General features: G+C 34.0%; 1 protein-coding gene across 1 annotated transcript in view; it reads right to left on the bottom strand.

Annotated features, from left to right (window-relative positions):
• Window positions 1–708: 708 nt before the first annotated feature.
• Window positions 709–18,782, bottom strand: part of LOC109107675 (cadherin-12-like) — a 78,597-nt gene continuing 60,523 nt past the window's right edge. The window contains 7 exon segments of the mRNA XM_042735942.1: window positions 709–3,417; window positions 8,344–8,584; window positions 9,958–9,964; window positions 11,350–11,419; window positions 11,422–11,470; window positions 13,220–13,341; window positions 18,275–18,411. Of these exon segments, the coding sequence (XP_042591876.1) occupies window positions 2,894–3,417; window positions 8,344–8,584; window positions 9,958–9,964; window positions 11,350–11,419; window positions 11,422–11,470; window positions 13,220–13,341; window positions 18,275–18,411 (1,150 nt within the window). The 3' untranslated portion in view covers window positions 709–2,893.

The raw sequence follows: 18,782 nt of genomic DNA, 5'->3' as shown, positions 1-18,782 counted from the left end.
TTAATTATCAATACCCCAGTGCATGCTGGGAAGAACACAAATGGGATCTGTAGCCTAGGACTTCAGTATGAACTACTGTATTATGAAAAATGCATTAATCAAACTCAACTGCTATGCTTGCTGGTTCGACTAAAATTAATTGCAGAAAATCTGCATTAGGATGAAATTTGTAAGAGCTTCAGAAAAGTATAGTAAACTCAAGACTACAATAATTCAATGTGTATGACTTTTTCAGAATTTTTAACAGAGTTGAGTCATGTCAAGGTTACACCCGAGAGCAGTTAGTTCTTACAAATGTAGTTTAGAAATCCAATATTTGTAGATTATGGCATGCGGATTGAAGCTCATTCTGAGTAGATTCTGCATGAAGCATGAAGAACAGTAGACCTACAAGCAAAGGAGAAAGAGAGAGATTGGATAACATGATTAAGTATTTTCAGAGCGTGACTTTGACGTCACAAGGACACGAGAATTGAAGGTAATTTACCTCAAATGGGATGAAATTAGAAATTCCCTTTACTTTAACACACAAGCACACAAGTACACATATTCACACTCTATAATCATCCATCCCTATACAACCCAGATACACGATGACTTAAATACCCTTGAGACAGAATGAGTGTCTGAGCGTCATGCCACAGGATGGCATATGCTGTCTGGCAAAGAATGAAAACAGAAACAAAAACAGACAGAGTTCAAGCGAAGGTCTTGGTGCCAACCTTCAATACTGAGCTGTGGAGTTTTCTTGTTTTCTTTTTTTCTGAATGGATGATTCCAGACAATGTGTAAATATAATGTCAGTATCATACTGTAATTTGTGATACTGATGCACTTGGATGCCCTTTCTTGCAACCTTGAAAAACACTTAACAACAAGAGACACATAAACATTTCTACTACTGTTGATAATATATGGCTAATAAACTTGAAGTTGTTAGTTACAACTGTATTTTTTATCTTTTAAACTCACCTGCTTTCAAATATTAGCCTGTGTACAGTATGTGACATTATGCTGCTGAAACTGAAATTAATGGTAGTTCCCTCATTTGTAAATCATTTTAGATAAAAGTGCCTGCTAAATGATTAAATGTAAATCCAAAAAATCCTTTGTCTTTTATTGTACATAAACTTACTGTGCGTTATCTGTTCACAACATCCAAAGTGTTTTCAGTGGTGGTAGCTTCCTGCCGTCTAATGAGCTCTGGAGCTCAATGTAAAAATCAGCAGATTTTTACAATGTCTGACTTCCCCATAGAGAGAGTCATTAAGCAAATTAGTAATGACAGAGTCATTTCATGCATATTCATAGAGTGCCCCAGATAAAGTAATACAAAAGCAACAGGTACAGAGGTTCATGATTGACTTGCCAGCAAGTCGATGTTTGATTTGGACACAAAAGGTTTCACAGCAGTCTGAGATCATGTCCCGTGAATGATGGATTGAATGCTACATTATGAGCACATGTTCATTAACTCTGGCAAATAAATAAATAAATAAATAAAAAGTGCCCCGAAGGGTGGATAAAAACACCAAATGATCTATATATGATATATATATAAACCGTGCTTATGTTAACATAATAATATAATGTGCATGTGTGTGCCTTTTATACTCACCCTCCTTTCATTGATTGGCAGTGATTCAAGAAATCTCCTTCCCACTCAGCAGACACCGAAGATAAGATCAAAGAGTATATTTGATAACCCATCTCATTTTCAGCAGCCTCACTGGTCCTCTGACTGTTATATCAGCATATCACAAACCCAATCAGACCTATAGTTGAACATTGGGATATTGAGACTTTGGGGGAAGGCCTAAATTAGATCTGGTTTCTATACTGTTAAAAATAAAGGTTCCAAAAGGTTTTTTGCAGTGATGGGTTCCTCAAGGAACCTTTCACTGAACAGTTCTTAAAAGAACCTTTTTTTTCATACTGTGAAAAACATTTGAATAATTCAAATAACCTTTTTCCACTATAAAAGAACATTTTGTGCGATGGAAAGATTCCATGAATGTTGGTTCTACACGGAACTTTAAGAATGTACAAAAACCTGGAACATATTCAAGCAGTGATTTTTTTTTCTTTTTTTTTTTCCAAGTGGTGTTTATTTAAGAAAACTGTGTTTATTACAGGACTCAACTGTAATAGCTCATGTTTAGCCCTAATTTTTTTGTTTGTTTTGTTTTGTTTTTTGTTTTACAACAAGTACAAGTCTATACAAGTTCCTCTTGGGACTACAACGTCCATGTCCTCATGAGGAGCAAATAATTATGAAAATCCTTGTGTCTTCAAAAAAATAAGAAATTTATATTCGATTTGAAATCATGATAAATAGATAAATACATAACAAAACGTTACAACCCATCTCAACAGCCTCACAAATAAATAAATAGAATCATAAATAACATTCAAAAATATCTTTGGCCAAACGAGGCCCATGTAGACATTTCCTCCTTAAAAATCTTTCCACCGAAGCTCGAAATCCAGGTTGCGGTCAACTTCGGTTAGCGACGCCATTCATCCTTAAGAAGGGTGACGAAACAAAGCTAAACCATGAAAAGAAGAATAACAAACCAACTCCATTGAGGCACTTTTTAAGGATGTCAGAAAAATTTTGCATCTTTTATGTGGTTCTTTTTTTTTTTCGTGAAAAGCAAAGCTGAATAAATATGAACACAAACCTCCAACATTCACTTACAGATAATCCAAAGGCTGCATTTTATTCTGGCTTCCTTTATCCTCTCTTGTTTTGAGAAAGAGTTGAAAAAGAACAACTACAAAGTAATGTAACGAAATCTGGTAAAAGAAAATAAACTTTAAATAAACAACTATGTTTGTTTCAAACCCAGTGTAAGAAAAACTGAAACGAAAAAAAAACAAAACAAACCCATCAGTATTTGTTTTCAGTGGTGGTGCTGGATGTTACATCTGATTGGCTCTCTGATCGTTCTGCGAATATTCCTGCGAGGGTTTTGAAGCGAGGCCCCCACTCGTTGAGGTAATCGTAGTCCTCCTCCATTTCACCCTTTAGAGACTCTATAGAGCTTAAACTGTCGGCCACCGAGCCTTCGCCCTCGTAGGCGTACGTGGCCAGCGAGTCGTACGGCGGGGCGGAAGTGTCACCGTCATGTTCTTGCAGTCGCTGACTGATGAAGTTGCTGATGTCAGCACTGTTCTGCGAGGCTATTGGCCGCCGTGGACACAAACCCAACTCTGGCTTAACGTCTCGGCGAAACAAGTTTTCCTTAATGACTTTGGGGTTGCGAAGGGTGCCCATGTCGAAGGCGTGCGTGTCCTCTTCACCTCCTCCTTCATCGTCGTAATGGATGACGTTGTCACGGATGTCCTCTTTGGAAGTCATGAGAGTCTCTTTCTTCTTCTGCCGCCTAACCCCAACATAGAGAACCATGATCACTGCAGGAAACACACGAGAAGAACAGAAAGGAAAGATTAGAATCTTTTTATAACTCTCATACACATTAAAAAAGCGGTCATATGCTTTTTAAGCTGGTCAAGACAATATGCATGTGACAGGGGAAAAAAACACAGGCGATTAGGGTCTTCTGTTCCTATGTCTTCTCTATTGAACAATGTGATTTCTCCCATTCATTTTTCTACGAGTAACTCAAATCGTCCTCATTATGCTGTCTGTACAATCAGGGAGTGAGGCAGGCAGAAAGACGGCAGAGGCCAGTGGAAACACACTTCTCGTTCAATCAAGGAGACAACCCCCTCATTTGTCAGAGTTTTCCATGATTGGCAAACAGCTCCTGACTGCAGTCATCATTTAGAGACAGAATGAAAGCTGCAGCAGTAATGTGTACCCTCCATCTGATGGACTCTCTCACCCATCATGTGTGACTATTTCACTCCTCTCGTGTTATTCATTTTTTATTGACTGGCCACTGAAGATCCACAGCTATAGATAGACAGACAGACAGACAGACAGATAGATAGACAGATAGATAGATAGATAGATAGATAGATAGATAGATAGATAGATAGATAGATAGATAGATAGATAGATAGATAGATAGATAGCCATGATCAACACATAGATACTGTGTCTAACACTGTGCTGTAGTGGAGATGCAGATCGCAGAGTGTGTGTTATAGATTAAGGAGGTTCTCAAGTCCATAGGCTAACACCTGTATATGTTTATTAGTATGCAGCAAATAAGAAAAAACAACAAAAAAATAAAAAAAACAACAAGGTTGTTTATATATGCTCCAACAGTCTACACCAGTGTCTGTGAGATGACAGCGCCATCAAGTGACATATATCTGCACTGCAGCTTTCAACCATTCAAACCTGTCATGTAATTTTTTTTTTTTTTTTTGTGAGTCCATGTTTGTGATTTGACTGGCATATGCAGAAGCTGGGTTTGAGATTGATAAGGCCTCATTTTCGGGATGCTGATCTCTCGATCTGTCTGCCACGACTGCATCTGTGGAGCGGGAAATGGGTCAGTCTGACAAATGGAGCACCGATAATGCCTAATCTCCTGCATGACAATGTGTTCTCTCTGTGCTGTCTGTGATCCTGGCTGGCACCTTTAGCAAGGACGCAGTGATGCTGTGAGAGGTGCTTGCTGGAAGCTCGCAGCAACGGGAGCTGAGAGACTGCAGAAGTCTCTCACTTTACGGAAGAAGAGGGATTGACTGTTTTTCACAGTGGCGTGAAGACTAGTTTAGTGAGAATGTCAAACAGACATCAACAGTACAGGTGTTTTAGGAGTAAAGTTCATGGTACAACTGAAAGTGGTATAGGAATTAAAGGGATACACAAAACCCACACATAAATGAACATTATGTCATCATTTACACCTGCTTTTCCTTTCTTTGGTAGAACATAAAAGAATATATCTGAAAAAATATATATATCAATCTGGACTTTGTTTCTCACAATTCAGAGATATAAACATAGAAATGCGATACATAAACTCGCAATTCTGTGGAAAAAAAAGTCAGAATTGCAAGATTAAACTAACAATTTTGACTTGTTTTCATATTTATTTATTTAATTTTCACCATGGAATAAAAAAGAATAGTGATACATAATTGTGAATTATGGTGTACATAAGGAACATAAATAAGAATCAAATAATAGTCTATTTTAATTTTATATTGACTTTAGCATGGCCTCTGTCAAAAATAACTCATCAGCTTTGCTATAGGTGAATCATTTTCTTCCAAAATATCTCCTGTTAATGTAATGCATTTCTGTTTTCTTTCAACCATAATGGCTACTGCAGGGAGGACTAAATTGCATTTGAGGTCTCAGTCTGACCCTTTTTCTTTTGTGATTCAACTTAATTTGCTCTTCTTTGATAAAAAAAAGGAGCCAGCCTGTAGGTGTATTGCTGAGGGATAAACAAAGGAAATGAGCTCAAATTTGATGGAGGAAGTGGACAGAATGCTAACCTGGAACAGCAGCGAAGGTATGGGAATGAAAATAGTAAAATCTAAACAAATCAAAATGTTCAAGATCATTAACATCACAAAATGGGTAAACTTGAGTGAATAAGGCGGCAAAATATTATTTGAGAAATAAGACAAGATAAGATTATCACACTAAGAACAGAAGCAAGCAGAAGTTTCATCAATGCAAAAAAATAAATAAATAAACGTGGAGGATTAATTTACATCGTACTTTAGGATAGGATCTATTATTTATTTTTTAATATAATATAATATAATATAATATAATATAATATAATATAATATAATAATTATAGTTTAAAAGTTTGAGGTTAGTAAGAATTTATTTATTTATTTATTTAACTTTTATTCTGCAAATATGCATTAAACCTACCAAACATGACAATAAACACTGCTAAATTTAAAATGTTACAAAATATTTTTATTTCAAATAAATACTGTTCTTTTTAACAAAGAATCATCAAAGAATCCTGAAAATAATCAATGTTTCTACAAAAATATTAAGCAGCACAACTGTTTTCAGTGTTGATAATAATAAGAAATGTTTCTCGAGCAGCAAATCAGCATATTATGGAGTAATGATGCTGAAAATTAATTTTAAAATATACTGAAATAATTTAATAAAATAAAATTATAAAAATTTTATTTTATAATAAATTATTAAAGAGACTTATTTCAAAAATACTTATTCAACATATTTTATTCCAAACTTTTGACCAGTAGTATATGAACAACTAAGAATTATATACATATAAAAGAATATAGATGACCTCTGGTATACTGCAAGGTCAAATCTTTGACCTTTGTCCGCTTTCTGCTCTGGTTCACACATGATCTGCATCACAAAATTTTCATGTATGCTTTCATCTGAAGTGTCAATCTGGTGGACATGCACATCATTTGAGACATAAAATCTGCAGTGTACTGCATGCTGAGATCTGTGTCTGAAGACAGCCGAGTGCTAACCTCATTTTGTTGAGCATGCTCTTACTTAATGACCAGCCAGCCCACACAAATTACCATGGAAACGAGGCCATAAAAGTCTCCACTTCATTCCTCACCCCTCCCGCACATCCCGTATGCAAATGAGCTGGGTTTATAACTCCAGAGATTTCACCGTCTAGACCTCGGGGGTTAAGTTAACATGGAGAGTAATTCAGCCTGCGATCTGATGTTAATGACCCTCAGAGATTTAGGGCTTTTACTATGACGTTGATGGGCGAAGACTAGGCTCGTTTAAACTTGTGCTGATTTGCTTTATCCAGCTATCCTCCTCCTTACCTGTCTAGAATGGCCAATAAACAGGCACTTAATTAACAAGTGTATTTTAATTAAACCACCCCAGAGAGTTTCAGAGCGGCCTATGTATCTTCCATCTAAAAAAAGCATGCGTCCATGCAGTCCAAAAACAGCCTACAGCTAGCAGAAACTAATTATTCATGAAATCAAAATTGAAATATAGCCTAGAGTATATGTTATAAATGCACATTCAGTTCTACCAAAAAAATCCCCAATGATGGCCTGGACCGAGCTAAATGGCTAAAGGCACGCAAACAATCTCAGGGATGAAGATGAAGATTTCTACCAAATAAATAAATATAAATATATATATATATATATATATATATATATATATAATATATATATATATATATACGTATATATATATATATATATATTATATATATATATATATATATATATATATATATATATATAAAACCTTAGAAATCCATGAGGAAATAATAAAATAAATAAATTAAAAAAAAATATTTTTAATTTTTCTGAGAAAAAAAGTCAGAATTGCAAGATATGAATTCAGAATTCAAATAAAAATAAAGAGAGTGAGAGAGAGAGAGAGAGAGATCAGAGTTACGAGATGTGAACTCCTAAATTTTTAAAAAATGTCAAAATTATGGAATGTAAACAGAATTCTGAGGAAAAAAAAACTGATGTATACTCACAATTAAGAATTTATAGCTTACAAATGTGAGATATAAACTCGTAATTCTGAGAAAAATAGAAGAAGAGAATTATGAGATAAAAATACGTTTTTAAAATATATTTATTTATTTGTTTATTCCATGCAACATGCTTCCATACTTTTCTTTTTGACTAAAGAACAATATCCACTTATTTCTCAAACCTTTCCCTCAAACCAAATGACTCATTCTTGCACTTTTCATCATCCAATCAATATTTTTTCCCCATTATTATATGCTTGCACTTTAAAATACGTCATGTTATAGAAATAAAATCAATTTCGAATGTGTTTCATGACTAAGTTCAAGGTAGGTGTGTAATTTCAGAACTACTATAATCGCAAAATGATGTTCAGAATAGCATATTACATTACTTCTATTAGTATGTATTCTGTGCACAGTATGCAGATTCTCTGTATGCACAGAAAACCCAGATGACCTCCAGCACTACATGTGTCAAAATGAGCGTGATGTAACACAGCACACTGTACAGAGTGTACAGAACACTTTATCCCATAATGCAATGCACTCAACATGACCTTCGATGTCACTGGTGATGGAAAAACTGAATGAATCACAGACAGTATTGTTCTTTGCACCAAATTGGATTTAAATTACAATCAATCAATCAATCAATCAATCAAACAATCAATAAAAAAAATAAATAAAAATACATTACAGTATTTAGTTTATTTAGTATTTAGAGTTCCATTCCAAAAATAGCCATTTAATAAAAAGTTTGTTGGATAATGTGATTCAGATGCAGTATGCATTGTCACTCTAAACAGAGTTAGGATTACATCTGGTATGTGGAGTCTGGACAGGCATCTCTCTCACCTCTCTCTCTCTCTCTCTCTCTCTCTCTCTCTCTCTCTCTCTCTCTGTCTAACGCTCTGATGGGTGAATGTTTGCTTACCCAGCAGTATGACGATGCACACCAGAATAGCGATCAGGGCTCCGGTACTGAGGCCCACAGGGAGGAAAATGGCTTCAGCGCTGCACGTTAGTAAAGATCCATCGGTGTCACAGCCGCACACGCGGATGGTGAGGGTGCCAGTGCTGCTCAACATCTGGAGGCCACCGTCTTCAATCACCACAGGAAGGTGGTAGATCTCCTGAGAGCGCCGTTTGAAGCCGCCACGCAAGGTCACAACTCACTCAATTTTTAGACATGTCATGCCAAATAATTTTTTGCCCTTATTTAATTTAACTTTTCTGTATCTGTTTTTACGTATGTTGTGATATTGTGAAGAACTCTTGATATATATATATATATATTTCTGTTATTATTATTTTTTAATTTAAATTTAAGTTTATTAACTTAAGTTAAGTTTAAATTTAATTTAAGTATATTAAGCAACAAAGGAAGCTGTTATGTTATGTTATGTTAAATTATATATATTTTTTTTAAAATTCTATAAAAATAGATCAAATTATATCTTACATATATCCATATATATATATATATTATATATATATATATATATATATATATATATATATATATATATATATATATATTTATATACTATGTATGATATATTTTTTTTTCTTTTTTTATTGTGCCTATGTTGTTATGTTTGTTATTAGTTGTATAAAACTGTGCCTGTATCTGTTTTTACGTATGTTGTGATATTGTGAAGAACTCTGGGCAACATGGTGTTGTATTAAACTGTGCTATATAAATAAATAAACAAGAACAAGAACAAAATATGACTTTACAAATTCAGTATTACTTTATACATATTACTTTCCTTTTTATTACACTTCATCACTTAATGTCTAAATAATAGAAAAATGCACACACACACACACACACACACACACACATTAATTAATTCATTAATAAATAAATAAATACATTTTCAAAAAAACACAAATAAACACATAAACGCATTTTGCTTTTAAAAGATGACATTATATATATATATATATATATATTACATTATATTATATCATTTAAAATAATATCAAATTATATCTAAATTATATCTAAATAATTATATATTATAATTATAATATATATTTTTAATATATATTCCATATTTTTTATATTTATTTATTAGAGAGTTTGATTAGCCATGGCAAGCGACAAGGGAAGCATTTTCCTTTCAAAAGATTACTTTAACTAAATATTTTCCTTTTTATTAAGCTTTATGTCTAAATAATACCCAAAATCACAATTTGAATTTGCTTACAAACTAGCACAGAGATATTGATTGTTTGGTGACTTTGCTAACAGCCCAAGAGCTCCACAGGAAGGGTTCTTGTATCATTATAATGTTGCATTATTGATTGAGCGTAACCACTGCATCCTTCATTGCAAACAATGCATCACAAGAAGATCTTGCATGATTTTTCATAGTGAACAAACTTTCCAGTGTTTAGTGCACTCTACAGTCTAGTTCAACAGGAACATCACAATACAGCTGAGAGCTGAATCCCCCTCAGGGCTCCAAATAATATGCTTTTTCTCTGTACAGAGAGTGTTCGAGCCTGAACATTCATCTGAAATGATTTCTGGAGGTACAGAAGTGCTTTCACATCGTACCTTCTGACCTACCTGATGGCTACTCCACTCCTCTGACTCAACTCACATATATAAATTCAATAATGCTACACCAAAACACTCAAAAATTTCACAGTTCTAATGTAATAATGTGATACTAAAAGATGCAAAAAATGGTGCATTTTTAATACTTTTCAGCATTGAATCATATAAAAGTATATCTTATAACAACATCATTTTGCAGTCATCTTGTTGAAAGAACAGCTACAATATCTAAAAATGTAAATCTCCATACAAAAAAAAAAAAAAAACGAATCATAAGTGAACAACTTTGAATTTTATAAGAGCTTGTTCCTTATAGCAAATCCCCCAGGCTTCAGCTATAAAGGTTAAATGAAAAGAAACAATGTGGCTGTTTATGTTTTGTAAAAATAGTGTGATGTACTGTAGCTGGTGTGTTAACGTTCAGAGAAATGACATGTTGTTAAAAGACTTTGTCAGTATCATGGCTGCTGCAAGCTGCTGGTTGTGAACTCTGATTAGCCCACCTGACCCTGTCGCTGTGACTTTATGCTGGCTACATTTTCTTGACGGGTGAGCATTTTCAAGAAAGTCTTGCATGTTACAGGTAGCCTGTTCCTTCTCTTTTTCCTGAACTGCCCTCAGCAGAAACTGTCACCTTGTCCCAGTAAATCACATCATAAGTGAACATTCATGCCTGAAGTGAGGACAGGCGTTCCATAAGGCCAAATCAGTGGATGTATACAGTATGCTGTAGAGGCAGAGTAGCACCAGCTCCGATGAAAAATAATAAACAACTACATAAAACACAGTTCTATGACTTTAACATAAATGAAAAAAGTATAAAAAAATCTAATAATGTGTATATATACTGTATATATATATATATATATATAAAGTGTGTCAGTAAAATCATATATATATATATATATGAAGAGTTCTTTTGCTCAAACAGATAACTTTTTTATTTTCAAAAATCATGTTTTGTCATTGTGCATTCCAATTTGTTAATTAATATTTTATTTCTAATAATGTATTTTTTATACAAAAATACTATTTTACATACAGTAAAAACAGTCATTTTTAAATTAACAAATTAAAATATATACAAAAATAAATTTGTTAATTTCAGTTTTATTTCTTTAGTGCTATAGAACAATAAACATTAAGCATCTTCACAGAGAGACATCTTCTATGGAGACAATTCATGAAATTATTTGTTATAAACATATATTATTATTATTATTATTATTATTATTATTAATATTATAGGCAATATACTCTTCACCTCTCACCCCCCCCTCCCCCCTCCTCCCTCCTCTCTCCAAATAAATCACTTGTCTAATAAATAACCACAAATAAATCACTTGTCTAAGAAATAACCAGACCGACTCACTTCCAAAGTCTCTGATGGTGAAGTTTTTGGTCTTCACTCCCTCTTGAGGAGATTTGAAGGAAAACTTTGCCCGGCTTGAGGAAGATCCTGGTCTCTTGCACTGATGACCTGAATCACCTAGAGGACACAAAGTTAATCGAAAGATTATTGATCAGGGTTTAAGAAATTTTACATAAACAGTCTCTGATGGTATATTTGATCACTGCTGGACACCCAGAATGTGGTTAAAAATGTAAAACTGCATAAATATAGTCTTTTAATAGTTAATCGCTTGTTTAAATATTTTATGGTAAACATTACGGTTTCTGAAATTTCTTAATGATTTATGAAGGTTATTAGTGCACACTGGCATATAATCTCATACTAAAAAAGTAATGCAAAACTATGTATTATTAATTGAAACTTTTCACATCTTCAGTTCTTTATGGACAAACGAAATAAACATTAGTATAGAAAACTCATAGTCAGAGTCAGTGTTTGCTCTTAATTAATGGAGATATAGAGCCATGTAATATATTCCTTAGAAGAAAAACAATCCACTTTACAGTGCTTTATGTATATGAAACAATTACACTCACGGCAATAAATGAAGCATGAGTTAGAAACTAGTCACAAGTGCATGAAGATAAGTGGCAGTCGGCAGCATCTGCTCAGTAATGTTTAATCAAGTGCTCCTGTGGTTTTTCTCCTCGATTCTGCATCTAAAACCAATTAGTCTGCTTTCAATCCAGCGATCATGATACACTGTGCACTACTATTACAAGCAGATCAATCTTCTGTAGCTAACAGCCGTCCGTACCGCCCACCCTCTCACTGGCATCACCTGTTGTAGGGCTGTCACCAGTGCCACAGGTGCATGCTGGGTAGGACCATTAGCGCAGCACTAATGTATCACTTACCCACCAGGCTCTTCCTGTCCAATGTATCAATCAAACCACACAGTTCTGGCCAGAAGCGTCATCCACATTCAAACTAACAAAAAGGCTCTAAACTAAGAAAAAGATTTATAATATAACTTAAATAAAAATAAATACATAAATAAATAATCTCATGTCTAAGTTTTTATTGTTCCTTCCGAGTACCTAGTGAAACAGGACGGTGAAAAAATAGAATAAAAATGATTTAAAAAATCCCCTTCTTGGTAACTAGTGAAGCAAGACTGTAAAAAATAGTCAATTACAATAAAATATAAAATAATAAAAACACTCTAGCAACCACCTAGCAACACCCTAGATACCACTCCAAACACCTTAGCAACTGCACAAGTGTTTTTATTCCTTCATGGCACCTAGTGTAGTAGGATGAAAATAAAATAAAATAAAATAAAGTAAAATAAAATAAAAAATAAAATAAAATACATTATGGTGGTGAGGTTTAAATGCAACCATATAGCAACATCCTAGATACAACTTCAGACACATTAGCAACCACATAGCAACATCCTGGCAACCACTAACCTCATTCATTATGGTGGTGAGGTTTAAATGCACAAAAAAAAAACCCTTTTGTTTTCGCATAATATACAAAGAAATGCAATAGGAGAAAATATTGTATAAAATATCTCACAGCATGTTTCAAAAAGGTTTTCCTGTTTACCCTGAGGTTCAGTGGTTCAGTGTAAGTGGGTAAGATACAGTAGATTAGGAACCGCTCACACACATATACACACACACACACACACACACACACACACACACACACACTGTACCTGGCTAAAGCTGGAATATAGTACACTTTCAGGATTTAATGAGAGTGTCAGACTCTGGAGTCTGTCATACATCATCTTAAATGGCTCATTAGACCAGAAATTGGTTTTGGACATGCAAACATACACACATGCACACACAACCATTTGTATTCACTCACCTGCCCGACTTTGGCGCTCTCACACACGAAAGTCTCGTAAGGCATGGCCAGCTCTGGTGGAAACTCATTAATGTCCAGCACATGAACTGTGACGGCCACTCTGCTGGTCAGCACTGGGTTATCTACACACAAACATAAGATATTATATGTCATGAGCAACACAGAGCACACATTACAATGTGCAAGTTTGCACTCGTTCTTCAGTTAGGGAAACTTTTCTCTCGCCTTAGGATGATTGTAAAGATTTTTTTTAGCCAGTTATTCTATTTTTAAAGGATATATGAATTGTTAAAGGACAGAGAAAGCAATGATGCCTTTTATTTTGGATTTCTGTTTAAAAAATGGAAAATATTATGTTTTTTTTAATGCATCTTGCACTATAACATCAGACAATTAATGGTTTTGAATTTATCATCACGTCACCATATACCGAAATGTCATAAAAATATAATAATAAAATAAGTTTAGTTTTCTATTCAAAATAATTTATGTTCTTTTCAAACATTGTATTAATCACATAATCTTGTTATACAAAAATATATTATGTTTCTATTTTAAATAAGTGCTGTTCTTTTCAAACATTGTATTAATCACATAATCTTGTTATACAAAAATATAACTGATAATAATCAGTTTTTTTTTTTTTTTTTTTTTTTTTTAGCAAATCAGCATATTAGAATGATTTCTGAACGATCATGTGACACTGAAGACTGGCGTAATGATGCTGAAAATTCTGCTGACCTTGGCACTGTTATTTATTTGGCAGTCTATGGGACAGTCACAAGCCTCCAGGTTTTCATCCAAAATATCTTAAATTGTGTTCCGAAGATGATCGGAGCTTTTACAGGTTTGGAACAACATGGGGGTAAGTGATTAAGGACAAAATTTTCATTTTGGGGTGGAGTATCCCTTTAATAACTCCACAGTTCTTTACTAAAATCATATGACATCAGCCTTCTGCTGAGAAACCAAAATAAATTATTAATACACGACTGAGGACATAATTTACAGTCAAAAAAGAAAGTAGTACACTGTACTGAACGTTATGTTCTAAACCACTAATATACTGTACTGCCATCATGTGGTTTTACACTGAAAACTTTAAAGGGGATTTAAGTATTCTTCATAGGCTGACATTCTATTCTATTCTATTCTATTCTATTCTATTCTATTCTATTCTATTCTATTATTTTCTATTCTATTCTTAAAACTACTAAAAAAAGGTTTAGTGGATAAGAATATAAGGTAAAAGTTTGCCTAAAAATAAGAAGTTTCTAGCTGACACACAAGGTCAGCGGCGTCCTCTCTGTTTGAACACGTCTCACTGATATTGTTTGATTTCTGCAGTGTGGAGGTGAACATCAGTGTGGAATAAACTTTTATAGATCAGATCTGTGAGATGGGCTCAGCATGTGAGGTGAGAAGGCTTAGAACGAGGGATCTGAACTCATCCCTCTCAAGGGTCCCGTATAAAGCCAAGACCTGTGGGCGACCTTGATGAAGATGAGCAATCTTCCTGGGGAGAAAGTGTGTTTGTGTGTGCGTGTGTGTGTGTGTGTGTGTGCAGCTGTTTGTTACTTTAGCTTCAGGGGCTCCAGGGTGTCTGATGTCCAGTATAAAAAAATAACAATTACTGTTGCTACAATTTATCTGATATCTGACACATCATCATTCTCCAGGTCCAGTGCTTCTGCCCCAAATGTCCTGCAGCAAATTACTTTTTCTGTAGCCACTGTTGGAGTTTTAAAAGGAGCTCTGGCTAACTAAAAGTTAAATGCAATTCACTTCGATTTTCAAACTAAGTCCAAAATTTGAACCAACATCTTTGATATGTTCAGACAACCAAATTACTGAATATATGGCAACATTTATAATTTTTTTAATTGCATACATTTGATGCATTTCAATATGTCATGAAAATAATTATAAATAATAATAATAGTTTTTGTTAACAATTCAGGGTGTGACCCAAACTACCTGCAACCATAATTTGATATGACTGGCATCTTTAATATTACTTAAACTAAACCATACTGCTACCAACAAATAAAAAAAAAAAAACAAAAAAAAAAAAAAAAAATAAATAAAGATCATTAAATAAGTTTAGATCAAAACTTAAATTTTAAATTGAAATTTCAACGTCCCGATGAAATTGATCTGTTCAATTAAAGTGGACAAACTTAGTGGGTAAACACCAACAAAATATATTTAAAAAGACTAGCAATGATTATATTTATGCATCAGGGTTTATTTAGGTTTTGTAATATTTTACAATACATTTTTAGAAAAAAAAAAATAAAAATAAAAATCTTAAAATCTAGTGAGGTTTTTATTAAAACCACAACAGTGTTTACAATGGCTTCAACTTAACGACTTAAATGAGGGATTTTGCCACTAGATAGCGCTGTTGTATAAAGGAGAAATCGTCTATTTTGCTGTACGCTAGATCTTATGACAGAATAACTGTAAATGTGTGTTTGTGATGTTTTTGCTCGTGCTTCGATGGTTATTGCTAGCCTGGCTTCAAACGAATGAAAATGCTCTAATCATATATTTAAAATGTGTGTCTTTTTTAAGATAAAACAGTTCTGCTTTCTTTGTAGATTTGACAGACAGTTTGTGTAGCCCCTACAACAGCCTATATATGAGGACAGCACATTCATTTTCAAGTTTTGATTGTGGGCCTGATGCTGTACAAGATGTAAACAAATAATTATGTCTGCTTAACATATTTTGTAAAACATATTGGTTCTAACTGTAGTGTAAAATAGTTTTTCCTTCAGCAAGCTGACTCTATTGTAATGAGCATCACAGAAGGGATTATGTAAATGTTTGCTGTCCTAATGGAAACTAAAAGCAGAAGTTTTCATGATGTGCAACAAGCGTGGAGTGTTTGGAAACTGTGTGCTGACTCATGCTTCCCTCAGCACTTTCATATTTAGTACAGTATGATTCTGAGGCACCAGAACATCTGGAATTCCACCTGGTGTGACATTAACGGCCCTAAAAAATCACAGGAGAGGGAGGAAAAAAAAACAAGAAGCTGTGATTTATGCTAGACTATCTTGTGATGGTGCTGAACAGGTGTTCTCCGCACCTCATAATCACTGGTTCTGAGAAATAAAAGCTGTCAAGCATGTTTTTGTACAAGACACTGTATAATGCAAGTAAGGATATTACACATCACATGATGGTGATATGAGCATTTATAAGTTGTAGGAAAGCAAAAATGGCATGTTAAATACTTAGTGCTCATAGTTAACAGCTTCAAATGGTCAAAGTGGGCAAAAAAGTTTTGACTAAATAACTTTCAGGGACATGCAAAATTAAAATCGATTATTTGACTGAAAAACTGTGAGATATGATGTTGCAAATGTATGAGTGTGTATATTTATAGTCAAAAATAGCAGATATGGCCTAGTTTAAGAAGAATTAATGTATACTTTTGAATAACATTGGCTATATTTATAATATCTAGTTTAGCCATGAGTTGGGAATGTCAAACTATGTGCTCTGTGATTTCTCTGAATCCATCTGGGCCTACAGAACAGAATGTAAAATTGTCTAAAAGACACTGATAGTAGAATATGAATAAAAATGGAGCTTAACACAGGGTGGACAATTCCCATTGCAGGACAGGAGGGCAGTTTAACATCACCGACTTAGCTTTAGTCTCTCCCAAATTAGCTTTAGAAATCACAATTAGCATATCACCAGTGCAACCTTGAGAGACAGTGAGTAATAACCGTTACCATGGCGATGAAGGCTCAACTTTTAATGACCTCTCATCCCCATTCTGTCTTAATGAATGTGAGTCGCCGCGTTTGTAATTTTGATTGAGCACCACATATCGACCAAGATAATGGCGTTGGGGACTTCTTGGAGGATTTGACGACTTGATGACGATGGATTTGCTTATTTACGTCGTGATTCAATCCACAGATCTTTTCCGACACAAACACAGTTACAGCAATGACATCTGTGACACTGGTGCTTGATCGCCTTTCAAACTGCTTCCTAAAACGGTCAATAAGAAATGCAGTTTGTACCCCCCCACACCATAATCTGACAGTTTTCAAAATCAAACATATGGAAGCCCATTTCAGAGGAAGAAAATTGCACTTCGTTAAATAATAATTATGACATAAGAATTAGAATTATGACATAACAGTAAAAATTATAAGATAAATGTGGAAATTATGACAAAAGATTGTGACATACTAAGTCATAATTATGATATAAAAAATCTGAATTGACATACCAAGTTGTAATTATGAGATAAAGGTGAATTTGATGAAAAATTGTGATTGTTTAATTATTTAAATTAAGTCTTAATTATGACATATAAAGTGAATTGTGCCATGTAAATGAATGATGTTGACGTACTTCATCATTTTCACTTACAGTAGTATGCCACGATTTTTATCTCATAATTATGATTTTTAAGTCATTATTATGTTTTACCAAAGAATGAATATATTTTCTTATGTGGCGAAAATTTGGAAAATTTCTTATGATCAATAAAAATGGGATATTTAACCTGAAAATAAATAAATAAACAAACTAAGTAAAAATGTAGACCAGACTGCAATTGATTGGCTGCAATTGAGGTGACTAAAAGTTTTTTTTTTAAATGTTAATCAAAAATAAAAGTATATATAAAATGAAAGAGTAATTATGGATTACTGTAATATTTGCAACTGACTTAAAAAAAAAAAAAAAAGATTTTGTTTATCATAGCTGTCTTATCATTGAGTCTTCTATAAATGACCGCCTTGATGGCAAGGAACAATTAATTCACCAGCAAGTTAAGAAAATTGAAATACATCAGTTGTTAAATTCACTAAGTCAAGGAGAAAGGAAAGACACTGTAATAATGATACATATTCCTGGAGAGTCATCAGACTTTATGAATTCTCGTAAAATGCAGACTTTAATGGAATTTGCTGCTGACTGCACTGCGATGGGTCACCGTAAATCAGTCCGCAAGAAATCCCAGCATTTAAGACAACTGAACTTTTATGAATCACTTCTGAGGTTCACAGCCATACTTACTAACTTTAGTGGCCACAACTGAAATGTTGTGCTGGGCTATACTCTCCCTGTCCAGAAGCTCATTGGTGGAGATGGTTCCTCTGACAGGATCGATGTCGAAGAAGCTGTCCAGGTCACTCTTCCAGTCGATGGAATACCTGAAGAACAGAGAACAAATTTAGGGCCAAATTTACTAACAGCTTGCGCCAACAAAAACCCTCTTTTGGCTTTAAAAAAAACTATTGTCAGGATTTACTAAGGACACGCAGTGGAAAATTAGAGCTGAAAAGGCATGGACACATTTATTTTTGTAGCTGACCTTATTGCCCTTTCCCTTTCAGATGCAAAATTTATGGTGGAAGAGTATCAAAATGAATCATTCTCTATAGGTATTTGCACCATTATTTAATGCCCCGTAAAAGCATGATTTAACACATTTGTAACCCTGGACCACAAAACCAGTCATAAGGGTCAATTTGAATTCTGAATAAATACGCTTTCCATGTATGTATGGTATTGTTAGGACAGG

Source organism: Cyprinus carpio, chromosome B12 (genome assembly GCF_018340385.1).
Source record: "Cyprinus carpio isolate SPL01 chromosome B12, ASM1834038v1, whole genome shotgun sequence".
In the NCBI taxonomy this organism is placed as follows: domain Eukaryota; kingdom Metazoa; phylum Chordata; class Actinopteri; order Cypriniformes; family Cyprinidae; genus Cyprinus; species Cyprinus carpio.
The sequence above is the reverse complement of the archived record's forward strand: the minus strand, read 5'-3'. Positions and strand labels throughout refer to the sequence as shown.